The 19,545-nt window shown below is 41.1% G+C and overlaps 1 protein-coding gene across 8 annotated transcripts in view; it reads left to right on the top strand.

Moving 5' to 3' along the window:
- DDX6 (DEAD-box helicase 6) overlaps positions 1-19,545 on the top strand; it is a 100,373-nt gene that overhangs the window by 61,216 nt on the left and 19,612 nt on the right. For 2 of the 8 annotated variants that reach the window (XM_079928457.1, XM_079928450.1), the window contains exons 1-4: positions 5,566-5,621; positions 8,193-8,667; positions 11,982-12,045; positions 13,016-13,120. In XM_079928457.1, coding sequence (XP_079784583.1) covers positions 8,468-8,667; positions 11,982-12,045; positions 13,016-13,120 — 369 coding nt within the window. In that variant the 5' untranslated portion in view covers positions 5,566-5,621; positions 8,193-8,467. The other 6 variants (XM_079928451.1, XM_079928452.1, XM_079928454.1 and 3 more) reach the window with 5 other exon arrangements.

The raw sequence follows: 19,545 nt of genomic DNA, 5'->3' as shown, positions 1-19,545 counted from the left end.
CAACTTTTCTGGAGCAGAAGCTGTGAAATTAGAGCATGGCTCTTGTTTACTGAGGTTGGTAAAGCACTAGGCTGAAGAAGTAAGAGGAGATAGAGGTTGGGGGAAAAGAATTGGCCAACCACAGATTGTCTAATCTGACAGGAAAAGCAGAGGTTCAGATGCAAGTCGATAAAATAATAATAGCAACACCACATACTTTTTTTTGAGTGCTATCTACCAACTGCAAAAATAAAGTGATTGGGCTTCCCTGGTGGCGCAGTGGTTGAGAGTCCACCTGCCGATGCAGGGGACATGGGTTCGTGCCCCGGTCCGGGAAGATCCCACATGCCGCGGAGCGGCTGGGCCCGTGAGCCATGGCTGCTGAGCCTGCGTGTCCGGAGCCTGTGCTCCGCAATGGGAGAGGCCACAACAGTGGGAGGCCCGTATACCACAAAAAAAAAAAAAAAAGTGATTTATACAAATTCTCATTTACTCTCACAGAGCTCTAGGTCCTCATTTATTATCCTCATTTTATAAATGGGGAAACCGAAGCTCAGAAGTTAAGAAAGGTTCCCAAGTTTATGGAGTTAACAAGTGGCAGAACTGGGATTTGAACCCAGATCTGACTGACTCTAGAACCTGAGCTCTGGTTGGGCTGGAACAAGGGAGTGGGAAGGAGGGAAGATAAGAGCCTGTAGGAATCTGCTGGGTTTGAATGGGCTTGAGATGGGCCTCGAGGAAAGGAGATGAGAGGGTTTCTGAGGGAAACGATGGAAGGTGAGGGAATGGGTCCTGGGCATTGGAGGGAGAGTGGGAAATCAGATTGGATAGGCACACTGGCAGGCCCAATCTGTCAATGGAATGTAGACTCCATGTGGTAAAAAGGAACTGGGAGATACTAAGGGGTTATTTAGGAGGTGGCTGATGTGATAAAGAGTAACCTTAAAATTTATCAAGCAGATAAAGATCTAGGAAGGTCACTGAGGAGACCTCTGCACTGAAATACTTTTTTCTTCCTTTGTTCCCTGTCTTGTCCTGGTAGCCACAGATGTGACTTAATCCACCCATGGCACTCAGGACTGCAGACTGCCCACTCCTCAGCTCTAAGCTGTCTTTCCAGGGATCGTACCTAAGATCACAGTTCTATGTTCAAGGATCAATAGAAGGCTCTGCAGATTGACTACTGGCTGGAAAGCAGGGCTGGGCACTTTGTCATGATTGTTGCTACCCCTGCAGATAAGGTTATTCAGAAATATAACGTTATTACAAGGTGTTGGGTACAAAGGAGGCACCGTACACATACCAACACCATGACAATTCCACAGGATTGTCAGGGACCCCCATCAACATCACTCATTAGCAACTGTCCCTGACCTAACTCAGAAAGTACCCAAGAGCACCAAGCCATCTTCAATGGGGACGGTGTCAGTTCTTTCCTGATTTGAGTAGACCAAATTAAATTTATACCTAAAGAACTAGTTTCCGGATTTCAGTGTCTTCCCAGCCCATGTTGTTTTCAAATTAATGAAAATTAAAATTGCTGGTGCACAGTAAGGAAAACTGAAGAGGCAAAATGAATAGCTAGAATTCTCTGAATGATGACCAGAGCACAAATAATGCTGGGACCTGATGAGGCCAAAAGACACCTAGTGAGCTTAGCTAGCTGGTTGTGGTACCCTGGGAAGGGGGAGATGTTATCTGTCAAAGGGAAGATAAATTCTGCGAACCAAACCTGGTAGTTTGGGGAAAATGTGTATAACCCACTCACTTCCCTCCTTATTTGTAATATTGCTTTCCTACTTTTCAACTTGAGTTTACTCTGGAAGTGGAACATTTATTCCAACAAAATGTGGCCGGTGTGGTCTCTCAGTGATTAAAGACATGGGCTTAGTCGGCATTAACTTCAGTGTATTACCTGCACCTCTCTGAGGATGTCTTACTAAGCCCTCAGTAGGCTGACGCTGCTTCATGTTCTTCAGGTATATAAACTGAAGAGGCAACTTTTACCTGCTCTGAAATCCAAAGAAAATGGTACTTGGCTCCTTGGGCTCATTAGCCTTTAGTCTTGGTTAGTAATTACCAGATGTTGCTCAGGCGTATTTGGAAGAGAACTTTATCTGTTGAACCTTCTTTTGGAAAATCAGAACATTATGCGCCAATTGTGAAGGAGGGGAAATGCTGTACTAGAAAGCTTAGCCAGGTGTGACATAATCATTTTCTTGAGGATGTGGTGTGGCGAACTTTTTTTCTTCTAGGTAATGAACACATTTGCTTGTAGTTTGAGTTTTAAAAAAAAAAAGCTATTATGTTTCCTTTAAAAAAACGTGTAGAACGTCAAAAGTGTGAAATCCATTTTAGGCTGTTGAAAATATTTGGGTTTTTAAGATAGCATCACAGATGTATATATTCCAGGTTCAAATTACTCAGAATTCTAGATTTTAAATATTATAAACTGAAGTTGAAATCAAATGTAAATTAACCTGTGATTTTTTTTTTTCCTTCTAGTTATTTTTAGCTAAATAACCGGGGATAGGATGTGAGGCTGGCAAACAACATTCGCTGGGAGGACCCTTATTGTGATCGAATTCCAAGTAGTATTTTTTAGTCACATCTCATTCTTACACACACACACGAATCCTGTTGTGTTTTAAACAGATACTGAAAACCTCAACTCTATTTGTGACTCTTTTTCTTTTTTAAGATATCTTTCCTACAGACAGAATCTCTAGGAGCCAGCCAACAATCCAGGCCTAACACTTTAGCTAACAGCTTCATAGTTCAAAAAAAGTAGGGTGGGGGAAGTGAGAGTGAGTAAAAACAAAATGAAAATGACCAAGATGTTTTGGGAAACACTTTACTACAGTTATTAGGTGACCTCACTGGGGATAGCATGCTCTCCAAAAACCATATTTACCACGAATCACCCAAACTATTATATTCAATAAGGTCAAAGGGCTGGATTTATGTAATATTTTTAAATTTACATTTTATAAATATAAGGATACTGTGTGTATTATCAAATAATTCATCTGTATTTCTAAAGTGTCATATTTTCTATCGTTCTTGTTAATCTGTTTGAACTAGGGAGAAAAAAAGGTATTGACATAGTTGAATACTGGATCCATCAATCACTAAAATTGAACCAAGATCCAAGTTTTCATAGTTTAATTCTGTACCATCCATACTTCTCACCAGAAAACTGATAAGGGCTGACATAAATAACTCAGTTGGAAGGATATCTGACTATCTTATAAAAACATTATGCAGAATCTTTAAAGGTGTTAGCCCTGGCAGGATTCCTAGGTGAGAATAGGCAGCTATACCATATTCTACTTTTGGTGGCCTCCTCACTTTTGGATTTTGTCATGACTTCAACCAGGCCCCCTTTGAAGGTTTATTTCTGAACACAAACCTTTCTCCTTCGGCTGGTCTCATTTTTTTAGTGGTCTAGGGAAAGAGACCGAGGCAGGGTGTGGCCTATTTTAAATCCTTAGGTTCCTCTCCCTCTCACTCCTTGCCCTTCTCCCCTCCACATTCCTGCTACATGGAAAGGCAGTGGGGCCTCATACTCAACATTTTATTAAAGAACCACTTAGCCATTCTCTCACCAGGATGGGCACAAGATGCCGGTTATTCCCTTAGATGAGTGGGTTTTTAAAAAGCTGGGTGGGAGACCCCATGCTACAAATTTAATTCAAAAACTCTTAAAGGAACCTTTTTTTAAATCTTAAGAACAGCCTTTTCACACTTCTCTACCACCTTTCCATTGGCTGTGTGTAAATAAACAAAGACCACCAAGTGAGAACAGGCTATTTATTCAAAGCTTGCTACAGCAGGGGAGGCAGCCACCTTCACCCAGCTTGGGACTTACAGGCCGGCAGTGAAAAAAAAAAAAGAAAAAAAAAGGGGGTGGGTGGAGTAGGCTTCAGGGTATGCTCTGATTGGAGGTTAACTCGGGGAAGCTGGAGGCGGGCTAACTAGAAGCCGGGCGTCTAACGTGATTGGTTGGGGGGGGAAAAACATATTTGGCTTTCTCTGATTGGTCCCGAGTTGGTAACAGGGGCAAAAATTTGGGAAGCTGGCAGTCAATGACCGACTCCTGCTCGTTCTAAGCTGATCACTGCAGAGGCTGTGGTTTGGCTTCCCGTGTTGGTTGCAGCAGAGGTTGTGGGTCGGAGTTCTGTTGTCAACATATGGTCCCGTCATTGCCCTGTATATTTTCTGTCAACTGGGTGAGACCCAGGTTTTTATTTTCCCTTGACCTGGATAACTTTCAAGCTTCCGATTTTTGTTTTACCTGGAACAAGATTGCATTCCTGTTATTTCTGTTAAGGATAAACGGAGACATTAGGATATGGAAAGTATTTATGGGAACAAATACATAAGTGTCTTTCTGATGAGGGTCAGGCTGGAGAAAGAATCACCCTCGGTCCTCTGATTGCCCATTTCCGTACACAACTCCTATTACCATTATAACTGACTCCTTAGCAGCGTTTCCTTCCCTCGGGGTGGGGGGGGGGGCTCGGCCTCCTTGGTTCCCTCTCTTTGAGGACTGCCCTTTGGGGCCGAGAGAGGAGGATCGCTGCCCCAGTCTCCCACTTCCCTTCCCGAAGCTCGCTTTCCGGGTTCCGGCCCGGGTCGCACCCCCCGCCACCCAGCACCCCACCCCCGCGCAATCCTCCTACAGCGTCCTCCACCCCCGCCCCTGCCCGCCCGCGCACAGCGCCCCCTGTCCGCCCCGCGTCCTCCCCGGTTCTCCTCGCCGCACCGGTCCCGGCCGGCCCCCCTTCCGGTTCCCACACCCGGGCGCGTGCCGGCGCCTCCGGACTAGTGGTTCCGCGCGTTCCTGCACGGAGGCGCGGGGCTCGAACGGACGCGACCCCCTTGGTCCTGCAGCAGCTTCCCCGGCCCGCGGGAGATGTCAGGTCAGCTCTCCCGTCCCCGAGTCGCTACCCGGTCCTTGGTCAGGAATAAGCAGATCCTCCTCGGGTCCCAAGCCCCCGACATCCATTCTGGGGGTACTCTTCCCAGCCACCATTCCCCGATCATTTCTCCTCAGCTGTGGAAAAAGCAGCCCTCCTTTCTCTTCAGAAAGGGACCCGTATTTTCCCTTCAACTTCCCTCAACTTGGGCCCCCGCGGGCCCCCAGTCGGTGGGAAAGCACTACCCTCCATTTTCGCCCCAGGGAGGTTCCTCGGCCCGGATTTCTCCTGCCACGAAGCAGGAGAGGCAGAGGCGCCGCGGCGGGCTCAGCGGCTGCAGCTGGGCCCTCGCCATCTTGCGCGGAGGAGGAGTCGCGGCGGCAGCCATGCGGAGAGCTAAGGGGCGGGGGTGCTGCGGCCGAGGGAGGGGGCGGGGAGCCGAGTTAGCTCGGCCCGGGCGGCGGCTTCGGCGGCGCCTTGAGAGCGGGCAGCGGCGGAGGTAGGGCTGCGCGGCTCGGGGAGCGGGGGAGCGCCGGCAGGCTGGCCCCCAGGCCCCCGGAGTGGAGCGGGACGGGGGGCGGGGCGGGGCGGGGGGCGGCCGAAGTGAGGGGCCGGGTGGGGGCGGGCGGAGGTTTCCGAGGAGGAAGGAGCCGCCGCCATTTTGGGAGCTTCGAGTCAACAATAAAGGACCGAGGGTACAGAGCGGGAGTGGCCTCAGTGGTAGGACTCGGGCCCGAGCCGCGAGGAGTGGGGTGAGGTGAGGGGTTGGAGGTCGGCGGTGCAGTGGGGGCTGCGGGGAGTTACCCCCTCCCCCGGCCGGCGTGGGGGGCGCTCTGAGGCGGAGGCCTGAGGCCTGGTCGGGCCCGGGGGAGGAAGGCGGGCGGCAGCTGTGGGGCGGGGGCGCCCGGGAGGAGTGGGATAGAGCACTGTTGTGCCCGGCGGGGTCCGGAGGAGGAGCGGGAGAATTCCTCGGAGGAGCTTTGTGGGAGACGAGGGAAGGTGGGATCGTAGGGGGCGGCAAGGACTTAGGGAGATCGTGGAGGTTATAGGGTACGAGGCGGCCCTATAGGGGGCGGCAGGGATATGCAGTAGCGGAAGGCTGGGTTTCGAAGAGGACCGGCTGCTTGAGGGAGTAAGGCCTTGCAGGTCGATAACAAGGGGGTGATTATGGAGCCCCAGAGTCATGGAGAAAGGAGGGGCCGTCTGACTTAAGGGTTTCTCTTTGGGGCCTTTTGCGGGAGCCCCTATTGTTTCCTACCCGCGGAGCTGGTTCCCTGCTCTTGTTGCGCAGATACGATTTCAGGGCCCCAACCCATTTGTGTTTATGGGCCCAGGGAGCTGACTCGAAGTGTGTGGGTTTGGTGGGGGGGTGTTGAAGGGTAGGGGAACCAGAAATTATTTGCCTACGGTTATAGGGCTCAAATCACTGGCTTGATTCTTTCCCTGATCGCTCACTCCCCTTTCTCTTCAACAGTCCCCTCGCCCCTTCAAAATAGAACGGTCACTCCAACTTGCAGACCGAGCTTAGAGAAACTGCGCTGCATTCGCACACAAAAGGTCTTTTTGGAGATGACGATACTGTTTTGGGTGTGAAACTGTCAATTGCTAACTACGATCTGGGAAGTGCTGTAATTAACTCCGCTAGGGGTTCCTCCCAACTCGTCTTTGTTTCGTTCGTATTTTTGAAAATGTAGAAATATAACTTGCAAATCTAAATTGGGAAGGGGTAGGAGGAATAGTTCTTTTCCTGAGACGTAGAGCTGCAGTGCTGGTTTTAGCTTAATTGAGAGGGGAGCAGTTATCACATAGTCACATTTTGGATGCAGGGAGGTATGAGGTCTTACGTGCATGATGGACAGTAATGATACCATTTAATTTTTAGAAGTTGCCACCTTCATCTTCTTAGTGTTTGCAAATAAGTAAGTCTTCTGGTATGAAGTAGGTGATATTGCTGATCATAATATAAACCTGTCAATACAGGAAACCAATTACTACCTTGCACTGAAATTGGATGGCTCTTAACCACCCTCTGCTTAAGAGGTCACTCAGCTTCTGGGAGACTTGGAAATATACAGCTTTGTGTACGTGATAATCAGGATTTGCTTGTGAGCAACTTTATTTTCAATTAAAAAAAGACATCAAAGAGGTTTTTTAAAAAAATTTTATTGTTTGAGAAACCTTGGTGTATGGCAGAAACGCTAATTAATAAGCTAGTGTATGTTTGGTAAGAAATGTAAAGGAGTTAAAGAACAAAGCAAACAGAGCAGCCCTTTATTTTCTGGCCTTTTTCCCCCCTGGCTTTTCAATTACGTTTTCATGTACTTCCTTTAAAAATAATTTTATTTGGGGAATAATTTAAAAATTTTTTTAATTAACTTAATTAGTACTCTGGGTTTCCTGGAAAGTTTGATTAAAGTTACTAGTATCTTTACCCTTTAACAGATTTTTTTAACACAGCTCATTTCCTTTTTGTGTTTTTGTAATTTAAAAAAATGCTACTTCAAGTTGGGATATACTTTTTGAAAAGTGTTATGTTTAAAAACGTAGCAGTTATTTTAGTATTCAGATTTAATTAAGGTAGCTAAAGGTTTTCTTGGCTGTTTTTCAAGCAGAAGATTTTGACATGTAGACATATTTATATGCCTTGACATGCTTCAGTTACTGTTTTAAAGGGCAAAAACTTAAGGGGAAAAAGAAAATGTATTTTTCTTTATAAAGTTTAACTTCTGTCGTTGAAATTCACAAGGGCATAAATGTGTTCTTTTTAAAGCATAAGGTGAAGCCAAAAGCTCAACTCTTCAAGGATTCTCAGTTGTCAGAAATAAAAAAAAAAATTAATGAATTGTCTTGCCTTGTTCATTTGTAGATTTACATTAAGTTGTGCGATACTTCACTGAGTTGTAATGCAATTGAATGTAATGACTCATTGACTTTAAGAGGTGGCAGGGACTTCAGAGAATTCATCAGGGTGGAAACAAGGGAAGAGATTGTCATTTGACAACTAATGCTAACTTAATCACAGTATCTTTCTACTTTGTATTCTCTGGGTTGATTTGAACTGACAGTTTAAAATGTTTGAGATGGGTCTCGGTGCAGGTTTGGTTTTTGAGGCAATTCATCTTTTTGTGTTTTTCCTAGCTTGGCTAGTGATTTGGTCTCAGTGCAGCTGTATTCTTAATTCTTTAATTTAAAAGAAGAGAGTTCTTCTAAGGGAGTTCTTTAAAAGGGAAACAAAAAAGTTTTTTTCTAATTTTACTCTGTTTGCTAATTTAACTTTTTTCTTTGTTTCAGACTGAAGTGAGCGAATTCAGATATATAACTCAACCTTGTTAGAGGGCTTTATTAAAAAATAAAGAGTTGATTCCGTGCATGAGAGCAAGTTACTGCTGCTTACCGTTCAGAGACTTACAGGTGCTTGCCTGCATTGCAATAAAGGACTCATATATTGAGCAAGACTTATATTTATCTCTTCGTTTTGGAGAGCCTAATAAACTGTTATTACAGTTTCTCTACTGACTTTCAAAAGTTTTGAAGTTTGAAAGAGACATCTTTACAATTAATACAGCATGAGCACGGCCAGAACAGAGAACCCTGTTATAATGGGTCTGTCCAGTCAAAATGGTCAGCTGAGGGGCCCTGTGAAGCCCAGTGGTGGCCCCGGAGGAGGGGGCACACAGACACAGCAACAGATGAACCAGCTGAAAAACACCAACACAATCAATAATGGCACTCAGCAGCAAGCACAGAGTATGACCACCACTATTAAGTAAGTGTTAGAATAAATAATAAACACACTTGGGGGACCAAGGAGATTTATTTTGTTAGTTGTTGACTACTTTGTGTATACCTTAGTTTAACCATTTTGATTGCAAATAGAGGACAGATGACTTCGTTTTATGGCCAGCAGGTATTTGCAATAGAAGAATGTATTTCTTTCATAACTAATTCAGGTTTATTAAGTAACAGATTGGCACAGATTAATATATATTAATTTTGTATAGACTATTTTTTGAAACATTTCTGGCTTTCATAATGAGCTCGGATTCATCTTGTTTTTGCCAGTATGGCTTTTTCCCTAGTGTTAGAACTTGACCTTATCCTAGTTTGAATGGCTGTTATAGCCAATTTCACATTTTAAATTTAACGACTTGCCCAGCCTTCTGAACTTCAAACATACTCATAGAAAATTTATCCATAACTTTTTTTTAGTTTATGACACTTTGCTTTTCTGCCCTATTTATTTACTTTTCAAATATACTTTCTCCTCCTTTTACACACGCACACAAAATAACAAGCAGTTTATGTCATAGGGAACTCAGGATTTTGAACTCTTATAAACACATCTCTGAAGAGTCCCATACCCCTTTGACGACTTTTAAAAACGTAAGAGCCTCATCTTACTACAGAATATTTTTTCTTTTAAATTTAAAAGTGTGTAGGCTATCATCTTTAAGTGTACACTTTAAAATATTTGAGTGGTAACTATGACTCCAAAGAATCAGTTAATAGAAAATTAACATTCAGGAATCTTGACCCATTTGAGATTTGTCTTTGTTAAAAATCTAGCCATGTAAGTTGATTTAACCTCTAGAAATCTTCGTAAGATGATAAAACTCTTTCAAGGAACCAAAGCTTGTGTTTTATTATAACCTAGATCTTTTCCATGCTTAAAAAGTACTTACTAAAGAAAAATAGCCCTAACTTCCAACAGAATTGGTTTGGTCACTGGGAGATTTGGCATTAATACATATTCTATTATTATTTTATTATTATTATTTTTTAAGTGTTTTTTTAATTTTTATGTTTTTGCGGTACGCGGGCCTCTCACCGCTGCGGCCCCTCCCGCTGCGGAGCACAGGCCCCGGACGCGCAGGCCCAGCGGCCATGGCTCACGGGCCCAGCCCCTCCGTGGCATGTGGGATCCTCCCGGACCGGGGCACGATCCCGTGTCCCCCGCATCGGCAGGCGGACTCCCAACCCCTGCGCCACCAGGGAAGCCCTCTATTATTTTTGAGATGAATATTTTAATTAGTATAGAAATCAAGAATATTTTCTAAACTGTAGCTTGTCTTGAAAAAATATGAATAGGCTAGCAGTATTTAGGCTATTTTTAATTCTTAATGATAGAAACATAAAACTACATTATTTCTTTTTTTTTTCTTTTTTTTTTTTTTTTGGTACACGGGCCTCTCACTGTTGTGGCCTCTCCCGTTGCGGAGCATAGGCTCTGGACGCGCAGGCTCAGCGGCCATGGTTCACAGGCCTAGCCGCTCCGCGGCATGTGGGATCTTCCCGGACCGGGGCACGAACCCGTGTCCCCTGCATCGGCAGGTGGACTCTCAACCACTGTGCCACCAGGGAAGCCCTCATTTCATTTTGAGAGTATTTTCTACTTGAACTCAGATTTGAGACAACAGTGGATTTTACCTTTTTTTTGCTTTTCCTAGGATTAATGTTTTTTTTCAATTCTGTGGATCTTTAAATCTCAGTTTAAATGTCATCTCTTTTATGAAGACTTCTAGATCCCATGGCTCAGAGCTCTTCTAATACCTATTTCTATCACTTGTTTTCTCGTTAAAAATTTTTTTTTAACCTCCTAAGATTATAAATTTTTTTTGTAGGCAGATTTTGCCTTGTATCTTCCTGCATTTTTATCCACGATTTAGTGAATTTGGCAATGTGGCAAGCTGGCTTACTAGGATGTTCAGTTGACATTTTTGTTTATACCAAACTTTGCTATGGTATAGACTGGGGTGAAAGGCTTTAGTACCCTTGGATTGGTAGCAAATAGTTGCCTGTGTTACAGTATCTTGGATTATGTGGGACCTAGCTTTAAGTAAAATAATGTGCTTATCTTTCTAAATGAAGACTTGAGATGTTTGAGGTGCTCTAATTATATGAGTTGTTACAGTTAAATCAGTGAAAGCTTATTTATTTTAAAGACACAGTTGAAAGCATTGTCTGCTTTATTGACAGTCTTTTTTCTCTTAGATGCTTTGGATATTATATTATTTGAAGTTTTTACCTGACCAAAAAGAAAATTTTTTATTACATTTTCTTTGTTATTTTCTTTCGTGGTTTCAGGCATCCCCAGTAAAAAAGATTAAGAGAGATGTTTACTAACAGCTAATATCGAGTTCTTCTTTTGCCAGGCACTGTGCTGAGTGCTTTATAGAAATTATTTTATGTAATTTTTATCCCATTTTATATATGAGAGAATGGAGGTTTAGAAAAGTAACTGTTGCAAGGTCATAGAACTAATATGTAGAAGAATCAGGGCTTGAACTCAAGTCTGAAACTTTATAGATTCCTTGGCTTTAACTAGTCACCAAGAGTTACAAACTCAGATGCCTATAGGGGACTGCCAGATTAGAGGGTACTTGCCCTATTAAAAGGCATCAACCACTTGATTTTAAACTCCATTTACTAAGCTCTATCAAACTGTTGCCATGCAGAAATTTGGAACCAGTGTTACTAAAGCTTCCAGATTTTTTCAAGAAAATCCAGAATCTGGACTTTTACACAAAATCTCCTAATTTTTTAATGTTGGCCACTGATTTAAAACACACACTATGGGCTTCCCTGGTGGCGCAGTGGTTGAGAGTCCGCCTGCCGATGCAGGGGACGTGGGTTCGTGCCCTGGTCTGGGAAGATCCCACATGCTGTGGAACAGCTGGGCCCATGAGCCATGGCCGCTGAGCCTGCGCGTCCGGAGCCTGTGCTCCGCAGCGGGAGAGGCCACAAAAAACATACACACACACTATATAGGTCAAACAAAACATATGGGTTACTAGTTTTGAAAATGGTTGGACTGTATACAACTCTGCTTTTCTTAAGAGGATGGATACCTTACTCCTTTCTATTCTTGATTTTTTAAAATTCTCCCTAGATTGTTGTGCTTTGTAAGAAAACAGTTTTTCTAAAGTTGTTTATCTCTTTTGTTACCTGTATTCTTAAGTAAACGGCAATATGTTCAACTTAGTGTGCTTTTTAGAATTATAATCGAGATGAATTATCTTTGTATTTTACAATACTAATGCTGTGAATTCTGATACTTCAATTTTACTGTATTCTCTCTAGACCTGGTGATGACTGGAAAAAGACTTTAAAACTCCCTCCAAAGGATCTAAGAATCAAAACTTCGGTAAGTTGGTTGTAACATTGAAGTGGAAAAATGATCCTGAAACTCTAAAAGTGAAGTAGTTATTTAATGATAACAGGCACTGTGTTTACTCTTAAGTAAGTTGAAGTGGTTGAAATTGTATAACTCATGTATGATGAGTTGCCCAAAATTTCCACTATTTGGAGGAATTAGTCATAATGTGTATGTATACACGTTATTGCAATATATAATGTAATATTTAATATACAGTATACGATACAATAATTATTACTATATATACAGTATTTCATATATAATTTATATATTAAATACCGTGTTTATACGTATATATATCTTATCTCTTTTGTGGAATGCTTTTATGGTTTTCAAGGCGTTTTCTCAAAATTCTCTTGTTTCCAGCAGCACAGTAAGTTTCAGGGTAGGTATTGTCCACATTTTGTGGATGAGAAAACTGAAGTTGAGAGGTTAGTTCTCTTAGCCCAGTGTTCTCAACCAAGGGCAATTTTTGTCCCCTAGGAAGCATTTAGCAATAGCTGGAGCAATAGCTGGTTATCACAGCTGAAGGGATGCTACAGAACAGCCCCTTACAGCGAAGAATTTTCTGGCCCAAATGTCAATAGTGCTGGACTTGAGAAACCCTGGTTTAGACTAGGATATTTGTAGGCAGTGAATGGTAGAGCTAGGGTTTGATTTCATATCTTGTGGTTTGATACTTATATAGAAATAACAGTATTCCATCAGTCCTTAGAGAAAAATGACCACAGGGTGGCTGATCTTTCCCCAAAACATAGTTTTTAAATGGCTTGTGTGTGTTAAAGAGAGTGGTTATTTTTCAGTTGAACTATAGATCAAGACAGAACTAATCTGCGCATATTTATATTTTAAATGGGGTAAAGAATTAGTCTCTCCAACACTTTATTAAGCATGCTAATTACCAAAGGAACCCAATTGTACTTCATTCTTCTGATGTTGTTTGTTTTTGTTTGACCAGGATGTGACCTCCACAAAAGGAAATGAGTTTGAAGATTACTGTTTGAAACGGGAGTTGCTGATGGGAATTTTTGAAATGGGCTGGGAAAAGCCATCTCCTATTCAGGTATGTTTCCCCTTTTTTATCATATGTATAATGTTATGAGTTAAGCGTTACACACTTTCTGATCTGCGGGAATGATACAGTGAAACAACAGTTCTCTCCAGTTTGTATACACACACATATATATATGTACACACAGGCATACACACTTTTCTGAACCTTTAAATGGTAAGTTACAAAATCATGGCGCTTTATTTCTAAATATTTCAGTGTGTATTTCCTAAGAATAGGGATAGTCTCTTGAATAATCATAGTACAGTTATGTTCAGTCAATTTAACTTTAATGCAGTATTTCTATCTCATCTGTCATTTGTAGTCTTATTTTTAACTGGCCCCCAGATTTTGTCTTAAAGCATTTTTTTTCTCTTCCATACAAGATTCATCCTAGGATCAGGTATTGCATATAATGGTTACATCTCTTTTAGTAGTGAGCATTTCCCTGTTCTTTTTTTGTCTTTTATGACATTGACATGTTAAAAATATGGCCCCCCTTCCTTTTTTTTTTTTTCTCCAGTAGAACATTCCTCATTTGGGGTTTGTCTCGTATTTCCATGTGATTAGATTCAAGTTATGCATTCTTAGCCAGAATACTGCAGAAGTCACATTTGGAGGTATAGTGTTCATCTATTCCTCAAGGGTGATTTTAATTTTGATTACCCTTTCAAAGTGGTGTCTTGATTTTTCTACTGTATAATTATTGCTCCCCCACCACCACCTTAAAACTAATAAACAGTCTTTGGGGAGCATTTTAAGGCAATGCAGATATACTACTCTTCATAAAAATTTCCCCCTAACTCCTCCTTATGTATCTATATATTATCAGTGTGGACTCATGAATTTTTTTTAATGGTATTTTTTATATATATAAATGTATTTTTTATTTTTGGCTGTGTTGGGTCTTAGTTGCTGTGCACGGGCTTTCTCTAGTTGTGGTGAGGGGAGGCTACTCTTCGTTGCAGTGCACAGGCTTCTCATTGTGGTGGCCTCTCGTTGCGGAGCACAGGCTCTAGGCGCACAGGCTTCAGTAGTTGTGGCACATGGGCTCTAGAGCGCGGGCTCAGTAGTTGTGGCTCATGGGCTTAGTTGCTCTGCGGCATTGGCAGGCAGACTCTTAACCACTGTGCCACCAGAGAAGTCCCTTTAGTGGTATTTTTGTGCTCGAATTGTCCTGTATTTGGCCAGCGTGAGCTCCTTCAGGCCGGTTCCTTTGTGTTTGTAATGTGCCTCATTTGTTTTTTCCCTCTGATAGACTATTTTATAAAGCAGTTTTAAGTTCATAGCAATTGAGCAAAAGAGATATTTCGTAAATCCCTGCCCACACTCATGCATAGCCTCCCCCATTATCAGCATTCCCCACAAGAGCAATATTTGTTACAACTGATGAACCTGTGTTGACACATTATCACCCAAAGTCCATAGTTTGCATTAGGGTTCATTCTTGGTATTGTAAATTCTATGGGTTTGAACATATGTATAATGACATGTATCCACCATTATAGTATCATACAGAGTAGTTTCACTGACCTCCGTGCTCCGCCTATTCACCCTTCCCTTCCCCCTTTGTTTTTCTTGAGCACTTCCTTTTTGGTATATCACGATGTCAAGCTTATCTGTAGAGCCACCCTTCCCCAGCCTCAGAATCAGCTATTTTCTCCAAGGAACTCTGATTCCAATTAGTGGGGAGTAGTATTAGGGACCAAGATTTAAGTACTAGGTGCACTCTTTCAGTGAAAAGAGCAAGGAAATATATGTATGTATACACATACATGCCTGTAGACCTAAACATGTGTTATACATGTACAGATTTGATAAATGTGATTGTTGTCTTCACATATTTAAATTGAAGCTGTTGAATCCAAGCTGTACTCAGGACAAACTCTGTGACATCATTGAGTACTTTTTCACTGAACAAACATGTATCAAGTGACCTAGAAAGTGTTAGACCCTGAGGGTGTTATGATGAACAAGATAAATAGGGTTCCTGCACTCAGAGTCTGGTGGAAAGGACAGCTTATTGTACAGGTAATTTCAGTGTAATGTAATGGGCACATATATGTAGTTGAAATTGCACATATATGTAGCTACTAGGGAAGATGGAAGAACCGGGAAGAAGTGATCCATGTTCCAAGTGGGGAACACTGGAATGGTGATTGCCTGGGGATGAGAGTGTGCCTTTGTGGACAAACTGAAAGGACAAACTTGTGGTTAGAGAAAGTATCAAGATAAAGTTATACCTCATCAGGCAATTTGAGTGCAGATATCAAAAATATTTAGGAATCTACTTTTCCATAATATAGTTCATGTTAATCTATTTTATCTATAGGAGTGAAACATTTTATGGGCACTTTTCTACTGTATCATTCAACTTTGTATCTCTAGTACTTAGCAAGGTGCATGGCAGGAAATAGGCCTTCAGTTGTATTGCTTTGTTGGAATTATGGTTAATGGATATCTGTAAGTGAACTTCGTCTAGAGAAGTGTTTTAGAGCACTGTCTTTGCGGTGAGGCTGGGCAGGTTGAATCCCAACTCCACTCCTCTCTAAGGAGATTATTTAAATGTCTCGAAGCCTCTGCTTTCTGACCTATAAAATTGATATAATAGTGTATACCGTGGGGTTGTTGTAAAGGTTAAGTGAGGTAATTCATGTTTGTATCCTTACTGCAGTGGCTAATAGGTGACAAATGCCCAATAAATGTTATGGGGTTTTATTTTATGTAGTAGTTTTATCAAAAAAGGAGATTGGTTCATTTGGCAGAGTTAATTCTTAATGGACCCTTGCTGACTCCTGTTTCACACTTTTGTATTAAATTTTAAAATTCACTTTGTTATTTGCATTCTCAGTTTGGTATAGCATATAGATAATTAACTCTCCAGCCACTTAGCCAGTCTACCATCTGGGTTTTTCTGTAAAGTAGAAATGCTCTCCCTCACAGGGTTTTTATTGTGAGGATCGAAGGTTGTGTACAGGCATACCTCGTTTTACTGTGCTTTGCTTTACTGTATTTTGCAGATACTGCGTTTGGGTTTTTACTGTTTTTTTTTTTTTTTTTTTTTTTAAACAAATCGAAGGTTGGTGGCAACCCTGTGTTGTCAGATGATGGTTATTATTTGTAAATTTAGGTGTGTATATTGTTTTTTTACACAATACTGCTGCACACTTAATAGACTATAGTATAGTGTAAACATAACTTTTATATGCACTGGGAAACAAAAAAATTTGTGTGACTCACTTGATTGCACTGATCTAGAACCGAATCTACAATGCTCCAAGGTGTATTTTGAAATAGCAAGCAGAGTATGAATATAAAGTATTATTCTGTATACCTGAGACTATCATTCACATTGCTTTTTCCTGCACTATTGTTTTGCCTGAGGATCCATGGAAAACACAAGATAACATGCTTCTTAGAATCATTCAGTGTAACAAACCATAAATACTAGGCTTTTAGAACCAAAAGAAATCTAGAAGTCCTCTAGTAAAATCCAACCTCGTGACTGGCATTCTTCTATTCTCTTCTTGTCTACCTTCTTTCCTCACTTTTTTTTTTTGTTATTTTTTTTTCTTTTACTAAAACGTGTCTATTGTCTTTATAGTACTTAGTTTTACAGTTTGATCCAGGCATTTTTTTTTTCTCTCCAGATATAAAATCCTCTTGACCAGATGGGTGTCATATACATTTGAATCTTTTTTAAGAGATCTGACTTAGTTGCACTTTGGCTATAAGATTATTAGAAAATGAGGCACTTAAAATCTTTTGAGACGATATAATTTTACACTGACAGGCTGGAACCAGATATACTACAGATTGCTTCCACACATTTTTCTTTGGTACAGCCATCTGTGATTCTAGTTCTTGGTCTGAATGCTGTGCTCAGTAGCATAACCATGCCATTCTGAGGCCTAGCTTTACAGGAATAGAGACTTCTTTGGAGGACCTAAGAGTCTGTCTTATTCTGCTTAACATTGAGAAACCTTATATTAACTTGGGGATGATTGGTGACAGCTCTTGCTGCTTCCAGACCTTAGGCACAACTTTTGAAGACTTTTTAGGTAAGAAGATGATGGAATGGCAAGTAGTTCATTATTGAGGGAAACATGGAAGTTCCTTCTTTTGGCAACCAAATTTCATATCAAGTCAGGAATCTCAAATTATTTTGAGAAATTATTTTGTTAACCAAGTCTAATTGGTCGTTTATTAAATTTATAGTTAAGAATTAGAGCATTCTTAATTCTTTTATAATTCATTCCTCCTGCTAACATGGATTTATTGCCAAAAGAATTATTTTCCTAAATTCTCAAAGTCTTTAAATGCATGTCTTCATTGGTTACTATGGTAAAATTGGGGTGTGTTCCTTAAGGTGGAGATGTTCTTTTTGAAATTACTATCTTCCGTCTCCTTTTTTTCTGGGTAGCAGTAGATGTCGTCACCATTGCTTATCTCCTCCACAGTACCCATATTTTTTTCCCCTGAAATTAAGGTTCTTAAATTCAACTAGTCCTAGGAAGTAAAAAGAAGCAGCTACTCTAAAAGCAGCTAGCTGGGCAATTTGGAGCCTTTTCAGGTACTATACTTTTGTAAAATGCCTCTCAGTACTAGGAAATTGGAAGGTATCCCATTCTTTGGTTGTAGGCAACAGAGACCAACTTGGGTTACTTAAGCAAAAGGAAATTTATTGAATATCAGGAATTCACAAGATTAGGGAGAAGTCTGGAGAAACACACTTGGCATTGGCCAAGAACCAGGGCAGCCCTAAAGGGCTCAGGAAGCTGTAAATTGTTATAGGATGCACTATAGCAATTTCAGTTCTTAGAAGGGAGCATTCAGCCAGGCCTGGCTTCAGTCATTGTCCTCCATACAGCTGAGGAAGTTGGCTAGACTATCCATTGGGGTGGGGAGGATGTAACTCCTCAGAGTTACGGTGCTACTAAGAAAGGGGAATGGATGGATAGTAGGGTTATAAAAACACAATAAATACATACTGGCTCAGTCCCTAGACCTTACAGTGGAACATGGACTTTGGAGAGCTAAAGTGGCAGAATCAGACCTTAAGGTCATTTAAGGTTAAGGTTTCTGTTTTTTGTGTTGTTTTTTGGGGTTTTGATGGGTTTTGTTTTTGTTTTTGGTTGTTTTGTTTTTGGTGGCCTTAGGGTATAAATCACACAATTCACACATTTTAAGTATACAATTCATTGTTTTTTAGTATATTCACAGTTGTGCAGTCACACAACTCAAACAGTCAATTTTAGAATATTTTCATCACCCCAAAAAGAAACTTTAGTAATCACCCTTCATCTTCCCCTAGCTCTAAGCAACCACTAATCTACTTTCTGTCTGTATGGATTGGCTTATTCTCGACAATTTCGTGTAAATGGAACCATACAATATATGCTCTTTTTTTGACTGGCTTTTTTGACCATGTGACTAGCATGTGTTTAGGGCTCTTCCATATTGTAGCATGTATCAGTACTCCATTCCTTTTTATTGTTGAATAATATTCCACTGTATAGCTATACCACATTGGTTTATCCATTCTTCAGTTGTAGGGTTGTTTCCACTGTTAGCTGTTATGAATAATGCTCCTTTGAACACTGGTGTACGAATTTTTGCGTGGAGATATTTTCATTTCTCTTGGGTATATACCTAGGAGTAGAATTGCTGGTTCAAATGGTAACTCTTTAACTTTTTGAGGAACTGCCAGACTGTTTTCCAAAATGGCTGTACATTGTACTTAGTGGTATATGAGGTACCAATTTCTCTGTTTGCAAACCGAAGTTCAAATCCTGGTTCTAGCATTTCTTGCTTTGTGACCTTCAGTAAAACAGTCTGAGGATCCATCTGTCAGTTGTAAAACAAAACGTACCTAACTTGAAAGGATATAATTAATGTTAAGTATCTAAGCATAGTGTCCATCTCAGTAAGTTTTTAAAAATTATTTAGCTTCCTTCCTCCTTCCTCTTCTCCCTGGCTGGTCCCCATGACTTCCTCTTGGGTTTCAAAGCTGTGTGAGTCGGACTTGAATTCTCTTGCTTCATATTACTTAATCTTCCCAGGAAACAGTAGTAAGAGACGGTGTGGATATACTGGATCTCCTGACTGCTAATCATAATGATCACCATATGAGATGAAATACAGTGCATCTTAACTTACAGATTAGCTTACTTTGTTAAAGTCCTGTCCTTAAACAGTTTCTGTAGAGCATAAGTCCTGTCAGAGTAGAGGAATAGAAGTCAGTGAATGGCCTTTAAGTCAAAAGATAAACCCCAAATAGGAATTAGGATACCCCCAATCTAATTCTGCCCTGTCTTACTTCATTCAGAAGTCTTATCTTTTTTTTTTATTATTAATTTTTATTGGAGTATGGTTGCTTTACAATGTTTTGTTAGCCTCCACTGCACAACAAAATGAATCAGCCGTACGCATACAGG

This window comes from Stenella coeruleoalba (genome assembly GCF_951394435.1).
Source record: "Stenella coeruleoalba genome assembly, chromosome: 8".
NCBI classification, from domain to species: Eukaryota; Metazoa; Chordata; class Mammalia; order Artiodactyla; family Delphinidae; genus Stenella; species Stenella coeruleoalba.
The sequence above is the reverse complement of the archived record's forward strand: the minus strand, read 5'-3'. Positions and strand labels throughout refer to the sequence as shown.